The sequence below is a fragment of the Eublepharis macularius genome, chromosome 2 (assembly GCF_028583425.1).
Source record: "Eublepharis macularius isolate TG4126 chromosome 2, MPM_Emac_v1.0, whole genome shotgun sequence".
Classification (NCBI taxonomy): domain Eukaryota; kingdom Metazoa; phylum Chordata; class Lepidosauria; order Squamata; family Eublepharidae; genus Eublepharis; species Eublepharis macularius.
This window is the reverse complement of record NC_072791.1, coordinates 78932174-78952566: the sequence shown is the minus strand read 5'-3', so window position 1 is coordinate 78952566 and position 20393 is coordinate 78932174. Positions and strand designations below refer to the sequence as shown.

Sequence of the window (20393 nt, the reverse complement as noted above, 5' to 3'; positions counted from 1 at the left end):
ATGCTTATGAATTTCGATGTCTTTCCTGTGCAATCTGACAAAGTAGTTGGATGTGTTGTCCAGTATTTTAGTGTCCTGGAATAAGATACTGTGTCCTGTTTGAGTTAGGCTATGTTCAGCTACTGCTGATTTTTCAGGTTGGCCAAGTCTGTAGTGTCTTTCATGTTCTTTTATTCTTGTCTGGATGCTATGCTGTGTGGTCCCGATGTAACCATGGAAAAAGAAATCGAGGGTAAACTCCCATTTCTAGATACCTTGGTCATCCACAAAGCAAACTTTCAATTAGGTCACAAGGTCTACAAGAAACCCAACTCACACAGACTGGTACCTACACAAAAACTCCAATCACCACCCTCGACAGAAAAGAGGCATAATAAAAACATTAGTAGACCGTGCAAGACAGATATGTGAACCGCACTTTCTCAATGAGGAAATTAATCATTTAAACCACGTACTTCAAGCAAATGGCTACTCTGGAAATGAAATCAGAAGAGCGATTAAATCAAGGATAAATCAAACAACTAAGGAAAAACAGTCCCCCACAGGAAAAGTGTTTTTGACATATATCAAAGGAATCACTGATCAGATGGGAAAACTTATGAAAAAGCACAACCTACAAACAGTGTTCAGACCCTCCTGAAAAATACAACAGATGCTATGATCAGCAGAAGATAATAGAGACCCTCTCACCTCTGCAGGAGTATACCACATACCCTGCAGCTGTGAACAAGTTTACATTGGGACCACACAGCATAGCATCCAGACAAGAATAAAAGAACATGAAAGATACTGCAAACTTAGCCAACCTGAAAAATCAGCAGTGGCTGAACATAGCCTAACTCAAACAGGACACAGTATCTTATTCCAGGACACTAAAATACAGGACAACACATGCAACTACTTTGTCAGATTGCACAGGGAAGCCATCAAAATTCATAAGCATAAGCACAATTTCAACAGGAAAGTTTAAGAATGAATAGGGCATGGTTTCCAGTCCTGAAAAAACACCAGACTAACAAAATACTCTACATCTTACAATAACCCTGAAGATAAGATTAGCATATCAATCACCAATCCATATGCAAAAGAACCTCCTCAGGATACAATGAAGCTTCCCCCCATTAGCATTCCACACCCTGGGAAACTCTTACAGGATGACTCAGCCCAAATCCACCTTAATTAGTAGATATAAATTACCTGCTAACATCCTCTCCACACATTGACACTGAAAGATCTCTGTCTTCTGGTGCTACACCTCTGAAGATGCCAGTCACAGCTGCTGGCGAAACGTCAGAAACTACAATGCCAAGACCACGGCCATACACCCTGGAAAATCTACAACAACTAACATTCTCCAGCTGTGTTTTCACTGTTATACTCAATAATCAAATATATAGCTAGTCCCACTGTGACTATATGAAACTGTTTCTGTCCAAATAGTATAGTTTCTTTTCCTTGCTTTTTCAACTTTTATTTTTTCCTTTGTCTCAGAAGGCAAACACTAGATAAGGTAGCATACAATGCAGCAGTTTGCAGAACTCTTTCTTTAGTATTAGGTATATTTTCAGTTTTGCTTGTAGAAGATGAACAGTACAATTCTAAGAAGAATTATGCCCTTTTCAATACAAGAAAGTTCACGGGTTTAGGAGAATCACAGGTGGAAACAGATAAAACATTAAAACAGGAGTGTATCTTAAGGTACAACTCTAAAATAGTTAGTGCACACTGGATAACTAGAACACAAAGGCTTCTTAAGAAGGATCAGCTTTTATTACAGAGTTTTTAATTGCCAATAGGCAACCAAGAAACCAAATCTGGTTAATACAACATAAAACTCTGATGAGCATAAACCATTGAGAGGAACAGTTCAGGTCAGTTATACCAGTAATGATTTAAAAATATGAACAAGCATGAGACTTACAGGGAGGAAAGGTGGCTCAGTAAGGTATACAGATCCTTTTAAAAATGATGTTGTAAAAATGTAACAGGCAAAGATTAACGGCTAACCACTAGGGTAGTCTTTCCTAGCACACAAATACAGCAGATTTCAATGGTGTGCACATGCACATGTATGCGCGTGCACGCGCATACACACACACACACACTCAGGAAGCCAGCCAAGCAGTAGGTAATATAGGTCAAGATTAGGCCACTCAGCACTGTAGGAATAAGGTTGCACGAACACCGAGCAGTGATACCTGATGTGAGGCTGAGGGCAGAAGTCAAAAGAGGAAAGGTGAAAGGCTATCAGAGGGGTGAGAAAGATGCTGAGGAAGAAAGACAAAGGAAGGACTAAGTGATATAAGGATCATGGCCAAACAATTGCCCTTCATTCCCATACTGAAGGGCTCATAACAATTGCAATTGTATTGGTTTTCACTCCCACCCACTGCCAAACCTTGCAGTATACAAGCATACACTCTACCATAATTACACTTCAGACTGCAGATGGGAGTGTGCTGCCTTCACTTCCTTTGGATATTAGGTGAAACCAGGAGCCTCGGATACGAAAATACCAGAAGATATTGCTAGTTAAGTAACGGGCCATGTAAGACTTCTGGCACTGTGAGGAGAGGAATAGGGTTTTGGGGCGGGGGTGTAACAGTGATCTGCATAGGATGAAGGAAAAAAATTGTCTAACTTTAAACCAGAGTTTAAAACTTGTCATTGGCTTCTGGAGTTCTGAAACCACCCCTTACCTCCTTCTTATAGCATAACTGATTATACATAGCTGGCTTGGGAACAGTTTCAATCTTCACCTCCTGGGTAGATGTCCGGTAGGATGGATTGCTATAGGTAAGATTACCCAGACCAGGTTCTGTGAACTTGGACTTTTTATGCCTATAGGAATATAACATTAATCAGAGTATCATTGCCACAGCTTGGAGGTTCCACAGCCAAGATACCATCCTAGACCACTGGAGAGAAAATAATTGTATTTATTTATATATTTATTTATTCGTTTATATTCTGTCTTTCTCACCAATGGGGGCCCAAAGCAGCTTACATCATTCTCCTCTTTTTCATCCTCACAACAACCTTGAGAAGTAAATTGGGGTAACAGTGTGTAACTGGCCTAATGTCACCCAGCAAGCTTCCATGACAGCATAGGGATTTGAACCTGGATCTCTAATATCCTAGTCCAACACTCTAACTACTACACTACACCACACTGGCTTGTAACTAACTGTGTTTAGTTGTATACCGGTCTTAATTTGCTGGATGCTGATGATGTCTGTGTCCTGTAACTTTTGCTGTTTTGTTAGCTTCCTTCTGTTTGCTGAGATGAAGACTTTAAATAAATAAATAAAATAGAATAAAAAACTAAACCTACACTAAACTAAACCTGTGTTTATATTAATCTAAGCTAGGATTATAGTTAACTATAGGAGGGGTAGAATTTATAACTGATATTTAGAAGTGGGATTGATATATTAGAAAAAGTAATATAGCATACATATAGTAAGGGAAGAGGAAATTATTTAAAGTTAGTAAGTTAGAATATTAACTTAGTTATCATTAAGTTTGAATTATGGTTAAGTATAAGATATGAGAAGTATGCTGTTAATTATGGGAAGAAGTATTAATAAAATTAATTTGATAAGTATGTTATTAATTTTGCGAAGAAATATCAGTAATACTAATATAGTATGTATAGATTATAGAGTAATTAGGGCTTAGAGTAAGGATTGTTATGTAGGGATGCTTGATTGTTTAATATAGGATATGTTAAGTAATAAAGGGGGTAGAGGGTTGGAAAGCTGTTGGAAGTCAAGAACGAGGGGGGGGGAGGGGGGGGTTAGGTTAGATTTAATCAGATAGGGTTTAATTGAAATATTGTTTGAAATTATGCTCACCAATAAAATTTTTTTTTTAAAAAAAAACTAAACCTACACATTTACCCTCCTCAAATCACAGGGAAGTCTATTACATTAGGTATAAGCTCCCTTAGGTTGCCTGTGCATTCATTAGCACACCAATGCAATATGACTAAATCTTCTGTAATGTGCATTATGCATTTATTCATTTATATCCCACTTTTCTCCCCAGTGGAGACCCAAAGAGGTTCTAATTTGGCTTTTCCTTTATTCCAGAAATAACCTCCCCAACAATAAACAAAATCAAATGCATATAAAATGTATTGAGTGTAAAAGGATCAGTATGCAAGATTCAACCTAAGGCACGTGCAAATTTCACTGTATTCCTATGGATGATTTCCTGGCAACATATAAAGGTAAAAGAATCAACACTTTTTACAAGAGGAAAATGTGAGCTTCTGTTACTACTGAATGTACTCTTCATCATCCATGTGATCAATACTGGGATTTTTCAGAGGCCAACAGAAAACAAGAACTGCTTGCTGCCAAGAGCACTAGTAAATGTAAATTTGGAATATTGGCATCTTAATATTTATTTTCCGAGTTTCTAATTTTCCTTCTATAGTTAGTTTCTAAAAATACAACCATTTTGCAAACTAACATACCTACTTCTTCTGCTGAGGCACTAAGCATTGTTGAAAATGAACTCATCAGAGCAAATACAGAGCGGCAGAGAGAGGGAAAGAAGATGAGGAAATTACCTGTATGTAATCACAGCACCAATTAGCAAAAGAATGATCAAGATGCTAAGAAGGCCTCCAATAACATAACTCACATGCAGTCCTTCTCCTGAAAGAAAACAAGGGGAAGATTAAGGATGATGGTCTTTTGCCAATACACATATGTTCATCTTTGAAAAATATTACAACACAATATTTTTATCGCCCTTGCAAACAAAGCCTCTTTTACAAAAACAGCACACCAGTGACAATTCTTGTTGTGATTCTGGAACACATTAAACTGTCCCAGTTGATCAAGGAGCAACTAATCTCATCTGTTCCTTCCTACAGACGTTTCTAAAAGATCGTCTCATTTGCCAAACACTCTGCAGCCATTCCTCATACTGTGGGCAATGTTCCATTGTGTTGCAAAAAGAATAGATGCTGTTATAAACAAATTGTTCACAAGAGCTTTATGTATTTTCAAGGTATAAAGTTTCAAGATGCCCGGGAGAATGACCGAAAGGTGTAATGGCATAATGGAACCTATTCATCTTTCTAACAGTGCTCTTCAGCATAAACTGCTTTACTGTAAGTCCATCATACAGGCAGGAAAGCTGTATTGTCTGGATTACATTTTCAGTAAATATTTTCATACGTATTCTTAGTTCTGGATGGAAAAAGTCTATCTACAAATTGGTTGTTCTCTCCTGCATGTACTCTGAGTGTCTGAAATTGACAACTACAAATTCTTTTATAATTTATTCTTATAATACTACAATCTCCATCACAATCAGCATACTGAATCCAGAGATTCCCCCCCCCCACTGGTGTAAGTCAGTTCTGCAGCAGAATGAGTGTGTGTGTGTGTGTGTGTGTGTGTGTGTGTGTGTGTGTGTGATTTTTAGTTAATTTCCCCCTCCTGCTGAAGCTCACTAAGCTTCTCAAATTGCTTCTCTAGGGGAACAGGGAGCTCTCAAGATTAGTAGGAGGGGTCTGTAGTGGGAGTGACAAACTAGTGAAAACTCACTTACATTGGCTGGTAGAAAACAACCCTTGAATCTAACCTCAATCCATATTTATGGCTTCCTAAATTTATTGTTGAGAAATTGATCTTGGGTTTGTTTCTCCAGTATGTTACAGTGAAAAACCAGTGGAGGAGCCTGGAACAAAGAACTCACCTGTGGTTGCTAGCACAGCTTCATTTGCATGAGTGCACAGACCTCGGCCAGCCTCTTTGTTAGAGCAGCTATACAGCAAAAAGGTACAAAATGGTCACTTTCAAGACAAAGTACAGCCAGTTATTTGCCTGTAAAGGATTGAATCAACCTGCAGTGAACTGAGGGAGATTCGCAGTGGAATCAGCTGCCTAGGGATGTGGTGGGTTCCCTTCTCATTGGCAGTCTTCAAGGAGTGGCCGGACAATGCTTTAGGCTGTTCCTGCATTGGGCAGGGGGTTGGACTAGATGGTCTGTAAGGCCTCGCCAACTCTACGATTCTATGATTAAACATGGATTCCACAAAACCCTCTCTTCCCCACCCCAAACAATATTTCATACAGATAACAGAATATTTTTGAATCCCAATGAATTTATTTTATGGAATTCAGTAACCTCTTTTAAACATCAGAATGACTCTAAATAGTTAAACAACGGCACAACTCTACTCCCACTTATCTTCATCCTACATAGTAGTGAAGGAACTCCATTTTATGGTACCGAAAACTGGGCGGTTTCCTTCCACTGGAGTGGGGGGGGGGGATGGATGAAGGAAAAGAAATTGGTAACCAACTGCTCTTGCTTTGCATTCACATTTTAGTCAGCAAAGCCACTCACTTTCCTTCAGCTGTTTCCAAGGATGTGTGAGGCTTGGTTGTTGTTGAGCTTGGTCCACTAGTCAGAGTTTGACTCTTCTTAGTTGCACTAGTGGTCCCAGGAAATGGTAGCACTATGCCAGGAACTACACATGAGAAAGGAAAACAGAATCTGAGGCAGGGAAGATAATTAGGCCCTACAGTGTTTCAGAAATGGGGAGATTAGCAAGTTTCATGATGAGTTCTGCAACAGACAGATAAACCAGGTAAGACCAACCAAACATATTAGAAAACACTAAGATTCATTCTATGGTTAAACAGGCCTAATAAAAGTATTGAAAACTGGAAAATACATAGGATGTTCTTATGCAGAAGTGATTTACTAGACTGTTAAAGTTGTATGGAAGCAGCCATAGATAAACTGGAGTCTTCTTTTATTAATTTGTCCAATCCAAAATCCATAATCCAAAACAATATCTCAATGTTAATATGCAGGTGCGTTTTAAACAGTACTGCAAACAGTGAAATCAAAAGCCACTTTGAATTGTATTCCTGAGACCAAGTGTGCTGAAGTAGGCAATTGAGATGTGGGAGAGAATTTCAAATGCATAAGGAGCTTGACAGACAAGATGAGACATTTCAATAGTAAAGCATCCTTTGCCAAGGAGAAAATCTACACTACGTACTAGTTAATTATCTGAAATTGTCTTGTTTAAGAGCACAGCACAACAATGTTCTGGTTAAGCAGGAATACAGATTAGAGATGTGCGCTTTGGGTATTTGATTCGAGTTTTTAACCCGAATCGGGCCCGATTTGGAAAGATTCGGTATTTCCGAATTGGGGCCAGTATGCGGGAAGCTTGCATTTGCTTGCTTTGCTGGCTGTTTGCAATGAAATGCAATGAACTGCAAGCAGCCAGCAAAGTTAGAGATTCCCACCTAATTTACAGGTTGGGAGGGGTGAGTGACTAGACTAGGAGTACAAGGGGGAGGAGGGAGGGGGATCAGGGAAGGGAGGGGGGAGTTAGGAGTGTCCAATCCCACTGCTGCAGTATGCTGGCCCCGATTCGGAAAAACTGAAGCAAAGCTTTCCAAAGCAATTCGGATCACTTTGGAAAGTGTTGGGGCAGCCGGCAACAGCCCTTTGCTAGCTGTTTGCATCTGCAAACACTCAGCAAAGTTCTGCAGGAAGTTCAAGCTTCCCGCGCTTTCTTAGAAGAGGGGAGGGGGAGAAGGAGTGAGTGACTCACTACCTCCTCCTAACCCCTCCCATCTTGCAAAAAAAGGCGGGAAGCTTGCATTTGCTTGCTTTGCTGGCTGTTTGCAATGCAATGCAATGCAATGCAAGCAGCCAGCAAAGTCAGAGATTCCCGCCTAATTTACAGGTTGGGAGGGGTGAGTGACTAGACTAGGAGTACAAGGGGGAGGAGAGAGGGGGATCAGGGAAGGGAGGGGGAAGTTAGGAGTGTCCAATCCCACTGCTACATTTTCCTTCCAGCCAATGGATTCTCTGGAAGGAGATGCAGCAGGGAATTTAAATTAGAGGCTGGCCTTTGGGCCAGCTTCCATTGTGTTCTTGGCCTAGAGAGAGACTTTGAGAGAGTGCCTGTGGATTCTCTCTGTCTCTGTGGTGTGGCCTGGCCTTCTGGACTGCAAGGATCTTTCTGGACTGAGGATTCCCTGTGCCTTGACTGACTGACTCACCGCTGGACTTCAGGAGACTGGTAGGAGAGTCAATCAGTGACTCACTGGGTTTTTTCTTTGGAGGGGAGGTGGTGGGTTTTTGCTTGTCTGGGTGGGGGGAAGGGAAAGGAATTTAATTACTCTGTAAATTACTCTGTAAAGTTACTATTGGGGCTTGATTTGTTTAACCCCGGGGGGGAGGAGTTAGTGCTGTTTGTAGTTTTAGCTGTGTTTGGGTTTCCCGGAACTGTTCAATTTAGTTTTAAATAGTGTTTTTAAAAGGTAGGCTAGTTGTAGGCCTTCACTGAATATTTTCCCTCTGAACTAAACTGGTAGGGAAATACTGGTAGGGTAGTTTTCCCCAGTAAATTAGTTAGAATTAGGTTCTGTTCAAATTTTATATAGTCGTGTGAGAGAGGATTCGGCGGAGGCAGTGGTCAGTTACTACCTTGCGGAGCCCTGCGAGTTGCTGTCCACTGGTCTGCTGAGCTACTGGACCAAGAAGGAGATGGTCTGGCTGGACCTCTCCCTCGAGGTGCAGCGGCTCCTCTCATGCCCTCCAATGAGCATGGAGAGCGAGTGCGTGTTTTCTTATGTGGGCAACATTGTCAGCCCACATCGCTCTTGCCTTCTCCCATGGAGAGTGGAGCAGTTGGTCTTCCTGAAGGTCAACTCTCGGCTCTTCGATTTCTCAGGAGTGGACTTCCAGAGTGAATGAGGTGAGCTCTCCTTGTGGCCTGCATCCTCTGCGAGTCTAGGACCTGGGGAATCGGGAAACCCGAATCACCCTGGCCCTGCACACCCCTAATACAGACTGTTGATCATGCACAGAAGCCTACACCCCACATAACTTACCAATAGAGCAGGGCCGTCCATCTGGTTCATCCGGACATGCACAAACAAAGTCAGAAACCCTGGCAAAGCAAAGGTGGGTACAACCTCCGTTGTTCACTCCACAAGCATTTGTACCTAAAAGATACAGACTAAAGTTATGTTACAGAGTATCATTTTCTTTTCCCAACCACAGGGGTTTCATAGTTCTCTCACCAGGATACACTCACTAACCAGATTATCAAGTACAGGGATCATTATCAAAGCCCATCACCTCAAGAATCACTGCAACTTTGGCAATTAAGTAAGGAAATAGAATCAACCAGCAAAAAGAAGAACTACATTAATGTTAAAAATGGACACACTTGTCTTGTCACCATATTTAGTATGAACCTCTGTACACACTTGCATCTGATTATACAAGTATGATTTATCTTATGTGTTATAAGCAAAGCCTGAATCATTTCTGTACAGCCAATCTCATCTTAAAAAGTGACAACTATAAATAATCTATAAATAAGCTACCTATAAATAAATCAGGGTATGTGAATTGGATTGCCATTTACTTTGATACAGTTTTTAGCAGTCTCTCTTCCCTTTTGGGGGTTCCTTCTGTGCAAAATGAAGCACTCATAGCATTCAAAAACCTACCTCAAACATTCTCAATACTAAAATCTTTTCAGGACCTATTGGAAGATTACTATATATACAAGCTGTTTGGCTCCAAGTTCACCATGAACAAATTAAGATTGTTGCATATACCTGTCTGCCTCTGAGGAGAAACTACAATGATGTCCATAAGCCCTTCAACATTGGCCAAAATTGTCTCCTTGTTCCGACCAGAGTATTTGTCCACTCGCTGAATAGATTTGGTTTGCCAGTCAGTCCAATAAAGCCATCTGTCCTGCTGCTCAAAAAGCAAAACAAAACAGTCATAGCATTAGGAAAATGTACCAACCTCAAAAGCTTGCTCATAGAAATCCAAGCAAAGAATGAAAAAGCAAAACACCACCTTCACAAAATTAAAACATGTTACTTCTTTGGAACACATGCACACACTTGAAGCCACTGTACATTGATTCAGACTCTTGGTTTCTAAGACAATATCGTCTATCTTAACGGCAGCAGTTCTCCAAAGTCTCAGGTTGAGATCTTTCACATCACCTACTACCTGACCCTTTTAAATGGAGATGCCAGATTGGAAGTTAAGACCTTCTGCACACAAAGCAGATATTCTCCCACTGAACCATGTCCCCTCCTCCAAGTCCTATTACCTAATGAAACCCCAGTATTTGCTATCAAGTTCCTTTGTACCTGGGTCAAGGCAAAGGGATGAGCCACTTGGCTGACTAACACTTGACGCAGTTTTCCATGGAGATCAGCACTCTCTATGCGGTCTAGGTGAGCATCTACCCAATAAATTCTAGAAAAGAAAATACAGAAGTAAGACCAATTTCCTCCCAGTCCCTAATCTCTGACCCCATTCAAACCTATTTTTCTCCCCAGCCCCCTCCCCCCCTTAGACACTGCAGTTTTGCATTGGCCTCTGGTTGTCTTAAAAACAAAAGAAACACTTATGCTGAATTGAACCCGCCCAACACACACCTCAAATATACTAGGTCACTTGCAATTTTATACCCACCTCCTGGTATCATAATCTAAGGTCAGACCATTGGGCCAGCCTAAATCAGCGTTGATCAATATCTTGCGCTCGGAACCATCCAAGTTTGCACGCTCAATTTTAGCAATGTGCCCCCAGTCTGTCCAGAAGAGGTATCTGATGGGGGGGGGGAAATCAAACATAGGATGAAAGGTGCAAATGTGCAAGTGCACACACACACATGCACGCTATTAAGGTGTCTTAACACCAGGCAGTTCTGTCCTGACACCAGCTGCTCTTTTTCCTCTCATTCTGCTAGTCTTATTTGTTGGTATGTAGCTCACACTTGTATATAGCAGCAGGGCTACTAATGATTAAAGCCCAGTGGAGCCAAGCAAAGGATTCCCTCCTAATTAACAGAGATGTTGTCTAAGAGGATTCCTGTCTGCCTCTTTCAAGAGGCAAGAACCTCCTCCAGCCAGTTGCAGCCCACTGAGAATAGAAGATCAGCTGACTGTGAAGGACTTCTTTCAAGCATAAAACAGCATTGCTCCCTGCCTTTGGTCTAGCAATCCCCTCACCCTTCACTGTCCAGGGTCTTAGACATGAACAGAAACCCCAGGCAGGAAGAGTTCTAGTCAGCTGCTTGAACCAAGCCCTTCCCAACCAGCCATACCTGAAGATGGACTGCTTGTTCATGAACTGATCTACTGGCAAGAGGAGGCTTTCTTAGCAAACAGATGCTCTCAGAAATCTCAAAGCGGGCCTCCATTTTTAGGGTACTTCCCTCCTCTGTTCTCTACATCTTCTCTGTGATCTTATCCTCAGAAACACCTACCTTCATCTAACCCCAGACTTACCCCTTCCTGGGAAAGACAGCAATTGCTCGAGGTTCATCCAAACTGTTGTTAATTAGCACTTTTCTACAGCTGCCATCTAGCTTTGCAACTTCAATTGTGTTGCGACCTGTGTCTGTCCAGTACAGGTTTCTAGCCACCCAATCCACTGCTAGGCCATCTGTTGTCTTTAGTCCCTGGCCAATAACTGTCTCCATATGGCTACCATTCAGGTCTGCTCGCCTGGAAGAAAGATAAGACAGAAAATGAGGAAAAGACTCCTTAGTCTACTCAACAATCCCATTTCAGGAGAAGCTTCATGACATACACACCAATCAAGCAAGTAATTTTAGGTAATTACTTAACACACAAACAGGGGAGCTCAAGAGTACCTACCTGATAACATCCAAGAAGACATCAGTGTAGTAAATTTTGCCATCCACACTGTCATAGTCCAGAGAAATGACATTGTTCAGCTCTGGGACAGGAACATGAACATCAGTATGATCGCTAGTATCTAGAGAGATACGCCGGATGGAGCCACGACTGGAAAAAAGCAGGTATGTTTCGGGAGAAGGGTCACAAGTCTGCTCATCGCTCTTTAGCTGGATACCAGTAGGGCAGGCACAAGAGAAGCCTTCAGGGTGCGGTAAGCAGAGATGTGAGCATCCTCCATTCCTCATGCCACACTTGTTAGCACCTTAGGAAAAAGGAGAAAGGAAAAGCCAATCTAAGAAATTTGACTACATTACTGTTTCAACTTCTTTTTCTGCATAGTTTTGAACATGCATTTCCTAGGCAACAAATCTTGCTCCTTAAAGTCTGTAGGTCTTTATCAAGGCTACCTAACTAGAAGTTAGAGGGATAAGTGGAGTTAGGAGGGATAAGTGGAGTTAGGAATTCAGAAAAGAGAGCCAGTTTGGTGTAGTGGTTAAGAGCACAGAACTCTAATCTGGAGAACCGGGTTTGATTCCTCATTCCTCTGCTTGAAACCAGCTGGGTGACCTTGGGTCAGTCACAGCTTCTAGGAGCTCTCTCAGCCCCACCCACCTCACAGGGTGTTTGTTGTGGGGATAATAATAGCATACTTTGTAAACCACTCTGAGTGGGCATTAAGTTGTCCTGAAGGGTGGTATATAAATCAAATGTTGTTGTTGTTATTAAAAAGAAGTCCTAAAGATTCTGAATATCTGAATCCTGCTGTAATCTCAAGGTGCTTAACAGCTAGCTGGAAGAGGATCATGATTTTATACTGTTATTTGCCATCTCAATGGTAGCAAAAATACAATTCTAAATTGTAAGAAAATCCCATCCCATGGGGAACAACAAGATCAGTGCCCAACCTCTGAATCATAAAACAGAGTAACAACAGGATAAAGTTAGGAGTGTAAATAGCTTTAATAGATTAAAGGTTTTCAGCATTTTAGTAGTTTGTATAAAGAGGGTCTTTAAAACTTGAATAGAAATAAAGCAATGAAGGGAAGTTATGAACACCAAGTAGGCCCTCTGACTTAAGAATCACAAGCCATAAAGAGAAAATTTCAAGAATTAAGTATGTAATGTATAACATTACATGCGTCACAACAAGAATGGGCATGGCTTTGGGAGAGCAGAGGAGAAATAGTTCTGTTTCATATGCAATTTTCCATACTCTCCTCTCAAATTCCAAGAGCTGCAGTAGTGGCTGCTTCAAAAAGGAATCCCAAACCAAGGTCCTGGGACTTTTTTCAGCATGCATGGAAACCTGGAAACTTACCAAGAGAACGCCCCCTGTCAATAGCCTGGATGTCCATCAGACCAGGCAGGTTTGCCCTGACCATGATGATATTGGCACCAGTATCTTTGTCAGCTCTGTGAATGCTACGAGTTTGCCAATCAGTCCAGTAGATGTAGGAATCCAGTAGAGTGAGGCCGTAAGGATGCTGCACTGGTGAGAGCAGGGTGTGGCGGTTTGCACCATTCAGGTCCGCAGCCTCAATACGCTAAAGAGGAGAGCTATAATGAATTTCTATTCCTTCTCAGAGACTATCTGGAAAAAGAGGTGGAGTCTTAAAAAGTTATGACTCCAAGTTGCCATATGCAACGTAGTCTGGACTTGCATATATGTCTGGAAGTTGGACCTAATGCCTAAGATTCCAGAAAGAATGGCTGAGCATTGGTTCAGTGTGGGTTAATGTAGTAATGCAGCTGAAACATGCTGCCTTGTCTAATCAACAACACCTGCAAGCTGTCTCTGAGTGTCTAGTGAATGACCTTGAAAATCAGTCTCAGAGAGTTTTATCCATCCTCCCTGAATGTTCTCATAGCAGTAATCCCAATTAGTTGCTTTGCCCTGATTGGCTCCTGAGTTGCCTGGTGACACACTGAGGGCTAGAAAAGATGGCCCTTTCAGTATAGTTTTTCCCACACCTACCATTCTTTCTTCACCTGGCAAGCCTCCATGCTGCACCAACTCAGCAAGGAGAGAGCCTACATGCTACCAGATGGGTAAGATAAATAGCTATTGGATGCCAACCAGAGAAGCTTAAGTGAGTTAGCTCTTAAAGTTTTAGATAGACAGTTTTAGTTAGCAACAGAAAGGTTATTTGTTTTGGTATCTGTTGCCTGTTTTGTCTGAGTGCTTTCATGCTTTGCAACACTCTCTAAACTTAATAAAATATATTTTATTCAAGCAATGTCTGGATTTACTGACTGAGACACAAGTACACCCCAAAGACGAACCCAGACATTGGAGAGTCAGGGCCTCGGTGAAGGCAGAGCTCTCAGCCTAAATTAAGTAAAAAGGTTGCTGTGGCTGTTTTCAGCACCCAAATTAGGAGGTGAGGGGCCATGAAGCTCACCATATACATATATATCACTATGGTATTGCTTTATCTGATGATTTGTTGTGTGGCATCATACTGTGCCAAGCATAGGGCCATGTGACTCAAATAGTGCATCTGGGGGGCTGCAGATCTTCAGACATGAGTGCCCAGTTCAAAAAAAGCCCAATTATGTTGGTTGTATCTTCTAAATGGCACAGAGAAGGAGAACCATTCACTCATGAATGCTTGTTCTGCTGAGAGGAGCTAACAAGGGGGAAAAATGACTCTGTTGCAGGGGAGGAAGCTGGAGAACATTTTACTAGAAGCAGCAGAGCAAGATCTGGTCTGAGTTTGTTTCTTCTATATCTGCTGGTATTTAGTTTGTGCACAGCCAGAAGCCTTGAAGTGAGGTGGGCCAATGGATCCAAGATCTGACCAAGATTTACAGTGAAATCCTAAGCAGAGTTCCTCCAGTCTAAGCCCACTGAAATCAATGGGCTTAGACTGGAATAACTCTTTAGGATTTCACTGTTAAGAGTATTCTGTGGAAGAGGGGGTTGTCCCTTTTGTTTATTTAAACTGTAGTTCGTAAGCCACTTTGGCTTCTCATAGGAGAGGAAAGCAGGGCAAAAAAAAATTCTTTTGAATAAATCCGATCATAATTTTGTATGCTGAGTCACAGCTGGACAAGCAAACAGCCTGTACCAATGGTTGTTGTGGGTTTTCCGGGCTGTATTGCCGTGGTCTTGGCATTGTAGTTCCTGACGTTTCGCCAGCAGCTGTGGCTGGCATCTTCAGAGGTGTAGCACCAAAAGACAGAGATCTCTCAGCGTCACAATGTGGAAAAGATGTTGGCAGGTCATTTGTATCTACTCAGGAGGGGTGGGGTTGAGCTGAGTCATCCTGTAAGAGTTTCCCAGGGTGTGGAATGCTAATGGCGGGAGGCTTCACTGTATCCTGAGGAGGTTCTTTTGCACCAACACAGCATCAACAGTAACATCAGATAAAGTGAAAGCCTTGCCTTTTGATCCATGATAGCTGTTTTACATAAGCAGGGCATCTTGTGATTAACACTCATAAATGAATTTATATTCAGGTTGCAAGCACTCTTTAATCAGTCCCATGTCATCCTTAAGCGACCTCAGGCACCACTCTATTATTCCTCATAGGAATTCTAACCTCAGTGTGTGCATCAGCCCAAAGTAGCTGTGATCCAGTTTTATCCACTGCTAGGCCATTCGGCCAGCCCAGGTTGTTGCTGATAAGCACCCTACGATTGGAGCCATCCATCCCAGCTCGCTCCAGTTTGGCATTCTCACCCCAATCTGTCCAATACATAAATCTGCAGAGAGGTAGGAGAAAGCCAACCAGTTATTAATAGAAAAACCAGAAGATTTAATATTCCTATGTCTTCCTGCCCTCTGCCTTTCCCTTGTCCAAGGCATTCCACTACCAGCACTTACCCCATCTCATGATACAGTGCAATGGCTCTTGGGCTGTCCAAGTTTTCCCAAACTAAAACTTTTCTCATTGACCCATCCAGGTTACCCACTTCAATTCTATTGGTTCCAGTATCCGTCCAATACACTTTGCGACCAATAGCATCCACTGCTAATCCATCTGTGGTCTGTAGCCCTATAAAAGAAAGCATAATTATTGCTGGTTTTGGTACCCACCCAAAAGTTTCCCCACTTTAAAAAATTCACAAGACGTCCTAGACATTCTTCACCATACATAGTTCTGGAAACTCCACAAATAAAGTATGAGATTATTATACTACAAAAAAAGATTGCCTTCACACCAGCCATACAGAAAAGTAATAGAATCATTTTCTGAAAGCATCCTGGAAGGGAAGGAAGGTTCTGGTGAAACATTTTATTACCTGTAGTAATGATATCTTCATACTGGGAGCCATCCAGGGCAGCCCTGCTGATTTTCCGCAGTGTACTGTCTGACCAATAAACCTTTCCTGTTAAGAAAACAGGATAATTTCAGCAACACCTATCTAAACAAAACTCCTTTTGCAAATCAGACACATCAGCCTGGTTTAGGCATAACACAAAACCATGATTTAACTGGCTAGTTTGTGAAGCCAGGATTTAGATCAGACTCTCACTCCTAGCTTGTCTTAGCAAATTCTAACTTCAGAACTTTCTCATCCTCCTAATAAAAATGCCACTGTTATTTCAGCATGCCTTGTGATGCCTGACTGCATGAAAACTCTGCAGTGTCAACACCTCTCAGAACTGCCCTGTTGCAACCCTACTTTGGTGGTGAAACAAATAACGCTTCATGTCACTATGGCATGTCTTGCTTCTGCACCTTTAAGCATCAGCACAAAGAACTGCTTATGAGAGGCAAAAAACATAGGATAGTTTTGATACTGAGTTGCTCTTGTCAGGCATATCTGTAGCTAAGGCAGGCCCAGAACATCACTGAGAAACAAGCCAGGATTAGGGTTGGAAGGAAGTGCCTTGTCCCCTGGAGGCTTAATGTGTGGAAATGGACTGTTGAAGCTTTTTATGGTGTGGAGATAAACAACATCGCCTAGTAAATAACATTTCATGAAACCTCTATTAAAGGAGCAAGACATTTTTTTTCTCCAGGCAGTTGGCAACCCTTGTTAGTTTACCATGTTTGTACATACTATAAAACCATAGTTAAGATTAATTGTGATTAAAAAAGCAAGTTCAGATACTGGTTTCATGTTTCCTAAATAACTATAGTTAATGTAGTGGCCCATGTTCAAATTAATTATGGAAAGTTTAATTAAACATAGTTAAGTTAGAATTCAGCATAATTGGAAGTACAGTTATTCATTTAATAACATTTCCTTTTATATTAAATAATACAATGGTCCAGAAGAGATTAATTGCAGCATACAATGATGTAGCAGGCATCGTATGCAAAAAAAAAAGAGGTCTATCACTAGCAGGAGTTTTTCTTGGCATGGAGGAAAAGTGGTAGGAAAATTTCATCTGTTATGTTTCTGCCTGATATCTTAGACATTAAAAATAGGTAGCAAAAAGGTGGCATGTTACCTGTCACGGCAGCAGACAGGCTTTACTACAGAAATATAACAGCCACAGGTGCTGTGAAACACTCGTTGTCCAAAAAATAAATTCCTTACATGTTGTGAGTGTTGTGTTCTTCACTGGGGTAGAAGATACAATATTACATGAAAATTTATGTCTAAGATATAGAAACTCAGGATATTTGAGTGGGAACATTTCATAGCATTTGGCTAAAGTTTAAATAGATCAATTCTCAGCCTACATTTGCATGTCTTAGAGCATTTTATTATAATCATAATCTGTAGTAAGAACATGTCTCAGAGGAAACAGGGAGGCTGGGTTCAGTTACACTTGCTGCCTAGCAGGAATCACACATGCATTGTCTAGGGAAGAAAGGGAAAATCTGTAGCATACTTTCTGAAAATCAAACAGTAGTATCTACTGTATTGTCGGAGGCTTTCACGGCCGGAGAACGATGGCTGTTGTGGGTTTTCCGGGCTGTATTGCCGTGGTCTTGGCATTGTAGTTCCTGACGTTTCGCCAGCAGCTGTGGCTGGCATCTTCAGAGGTGTAGCACCAAAAGACAGAGATCTCTCAGTGTCACAGTGTGGAAAAGATGTAGGTCATTTGTATCTACTCAGGAGGGGTGGGGTTGAGCTGAGTCATCCTGTAAGAGTTTCCCAGGGTGTGGAATGCTAATGGAGGGAGGCTTCACTGTATCCTGAGGAGGCTTTGTGGTCCTGATGTAAACTTGTCCACAGCTGCAGGGTATACGGTATACTCCTGCAGAGGTGAGGGGGTCTCTACTGTCTTTTGCTGATCGTAGCATCTGTTGTATTTTTCGGGTGGGTCTGAATACTGCTTGAAGGTTATGCTTTTTCATAAGCTTTCCCATCTGATCAGTAATTCAGTAAAAGACAGTAGAGACCCCCTCACCTCTGCAGGAGTATACCGTATACCCTGCAGCTGTGGACAAGTTTACATCGGGACCACAAAGCGTAGCATCCAGACAAGAATAAAAGAACATGAAAGACACTGCAGACTTGGACAACCTGAAAAATCAGCAGTGGCTGAACATAGCCTAACTCAAACAGGGCACAGTATCTTATTCCAGGACACCAAAATACTGGACAACACTTCCAAGTACTTTGTCAGACTGCACAGGGAAGCCATTGAAATTCACAAGCATAAGCAAAACTTCAACAGGAAAGAAGAAACCTTAAGAATGAACAGAGCATGGTTTCCAGTTCTGAAAAACACCAGGCTAACAAAACATTCTATCCCCGACAATAGCCCTGCAGAGAAGATTAGCACATCAAGTACCAATCCATATGCAAAAGAACCTCCTCAGGATACAGTGAAGCCTCCCTCCATTAGCATTCCACACGCTGGGAAACTCTTACAGGATGACTCAGCTCAACCCCACCCCTCCTGAGTAGATACAAATGACCTACATCTTTTCCACACTGTGACACTGAGAGATCTCTGTCTTTTGGTGCTACACCTCTGAAGATGCCAGCCACAGCTGCTGGCGAAACGTCAGGAACTACAATGCCAAGACCACGGCAATACAGCCCGGAAAACCCACAACAGCCATCGTAGTATCTACTCTTTCACTGTCACTAGTATCTCTAAAATAACTGATACTAAAAATGGTTACATTGCAACATATTCCACACCTTCCAGAGGATCCACTCCAACAGCAATGGTGTTTTTCATGGTAACATTGACTGAGACAACCACATCAGCAAAATATGGGATGTCAAGAGAAACCAGGCGAATGTCTGACCTTCTGGCAAAAATCAAGAAGCTGGTCATCCCTGCAGAGTTGGGGGACAAGATTAATACAAGTGTAAAAAAATGGTTTAGACAGCAGGATCAGGATGGAACTGACAGCTTTCTCTCCTTGTGTGCCACAGTTCAAAACCTTATTGGGTTTCGAACTAACCACAATTTGTCATGCCATCCAAATTACGCACTTTTACAAATTGTGGTTTGTTCTTTGCCTATCAAACAGGATTCTAAACCAGAATCAATCCATAGTTTAGAATTCTGATTGGTAGGACAAGAATACTGGACGTGTTGTGTTATATGTTTAAAGATTCTGTAACCAGAAGTCTGAAAGGAGCAGGATGTGGGCTTCAATTAATGGGAAGCTACATACCTGGTGAGCAAGTCTTGCCATCTGGCTGTAGGTTGATCCCGGTGGGACAAGTACAGCTGTAACCCTTAGGGAGAGGGGCCAGAAGGCAAAGATGACTGCATCCACCATTATCAACTTTGCATGGTGTGTATGCTGGAGGAGAGGGGGGGGGGAGACGACAGAATGCATCCAAATGTCAGACTCATAGACTTAAAAGATCTCAGGAGCAGCAGCACCCTCTAAATGCTATAAAGGTATAAATATGAACATGTATTGGGTAATGGAGCTATTTCCATTAGTTATTAAGAAGTCTCTTTCACATGGGTCAGGTGGTGAACTCAGTATGTAGTGAGGAAAAAAGTCTGGGTAGGCTCTCATGGTAATCTTCCGCACCTGTAGGCCGACGCCGATGAAAGACATGGATATCCATCAGGTTTTCCAGGTTGTCCTGTAGAGTTTTACGATCCTGCCCTGTCCTTTTATCAGCACTCTGAATGCTCTTCACCTGCCAATCAGTCCAGTAGATCTGACCTCCATAAACAGTAAGTCCAAAGGGGTGAGGGAGATTGCTTCCAATCAATACCTGTCAGTAATATCCAGAGGGCATTATGAGTCCATGTCAGGAACACCAGCAACTAACCACTAGAAACCCCAAACAACCTTAAAATAAGAGCACATAGCTGTTGCAGCAATCATGAGCAAAATGACTAGAAAGTGTATGGAGGCTGCAAGAGTCTCAGCAAGGCAACCTCTCACTCCTCACAATCTCTACTGTGTTTTCCCTTCAATCACAAATAAGTTCTCTTATTGAGATATGGGCCGTTTTCACACGTCCAAATATTCTGCTAATTTTGCACTATGATTCCAGTAGCTGCGACCCCACTATCATGACGCATTGCTTTGACTTGTTCCGCTTCGTTGCAATTTGTTGTGCTTCCAAAAGTTCATATTCCACAGAAAAAGTGCAACAGTGGGCGGTGGATTTGCTTGAGTCATAGTTGAGGAAAGTGTATTCCTGCCCATTTCCCCCCTTTTTTAAAACAGGCACTGAGATTTGCGCTATTGCGCGCTCACTCGAAGAATTTTTTTTAAAAAAGGGGTGGTGGTGTTCAGTCATTTGCAAAGTGCATCT

General features: G+C 41.9%; 1 protein-coding gene across 1 annotated transcript in view; it reads right to left on the bottom strand.

The window, feature by feature from the left end:
- Nucleotides 1–20393, bottom strand: part of LRP4 (LDL receptor related protein 4) — a 157295-nt gene that overhangs the window by 9349 nt on the left and 127553 nt on the right. Inside the window, exons 21-37 of the mRNA XM_054970370.1 lie at nt 19655–19844; nt 19283–19414; nt 18798–18938; nt 15987–16073; nt 15568–15739; nt 15284–15446; nt 13057–13282; nt 11697–12000; nt 11325–11543; nt 10507–10641; nt 10179–10287; nt 9627–9771; nt 8889–9002; nt 6373–6496; nt 5719–5786; nt 4580–4667; nt 2700–2841 (exon numbers count right to left, since the gene is read on the bottom strand). Coding sequence (XP_054826345.1) covers nt 2700–2841; nt 4580–4667; nt 5719–5786; nt 6373–6496; nt 8889–9002; nt 9627–9771; nt 10179–10287; nt 10507–10641; nt 11325–11543; nt 11697–12000; nt 13057–13282; nt 15284–15446; nt 15568–15739; nt 15987–16073; nt 18798–18938; nt 19283–19414; nt 19655–19844 — 2559 coding nt within the window. The remainder of the gene's footprint in view (nt 1–2699; nt 2842–4579; nt 4668–5718; nt 5787–6372; nt 6497–8888; nt 9003–9626; nt 9772–10178; nt 10288–10506; nt 10642–11324; nt 11544–11696; nt 12001–13056; nt 13283–15283; nt 15447–15567; nt 15740–15986; nt 16074–18797; nt 18939–19282; nt 19415–19654; nt 19845–20393) is intronic.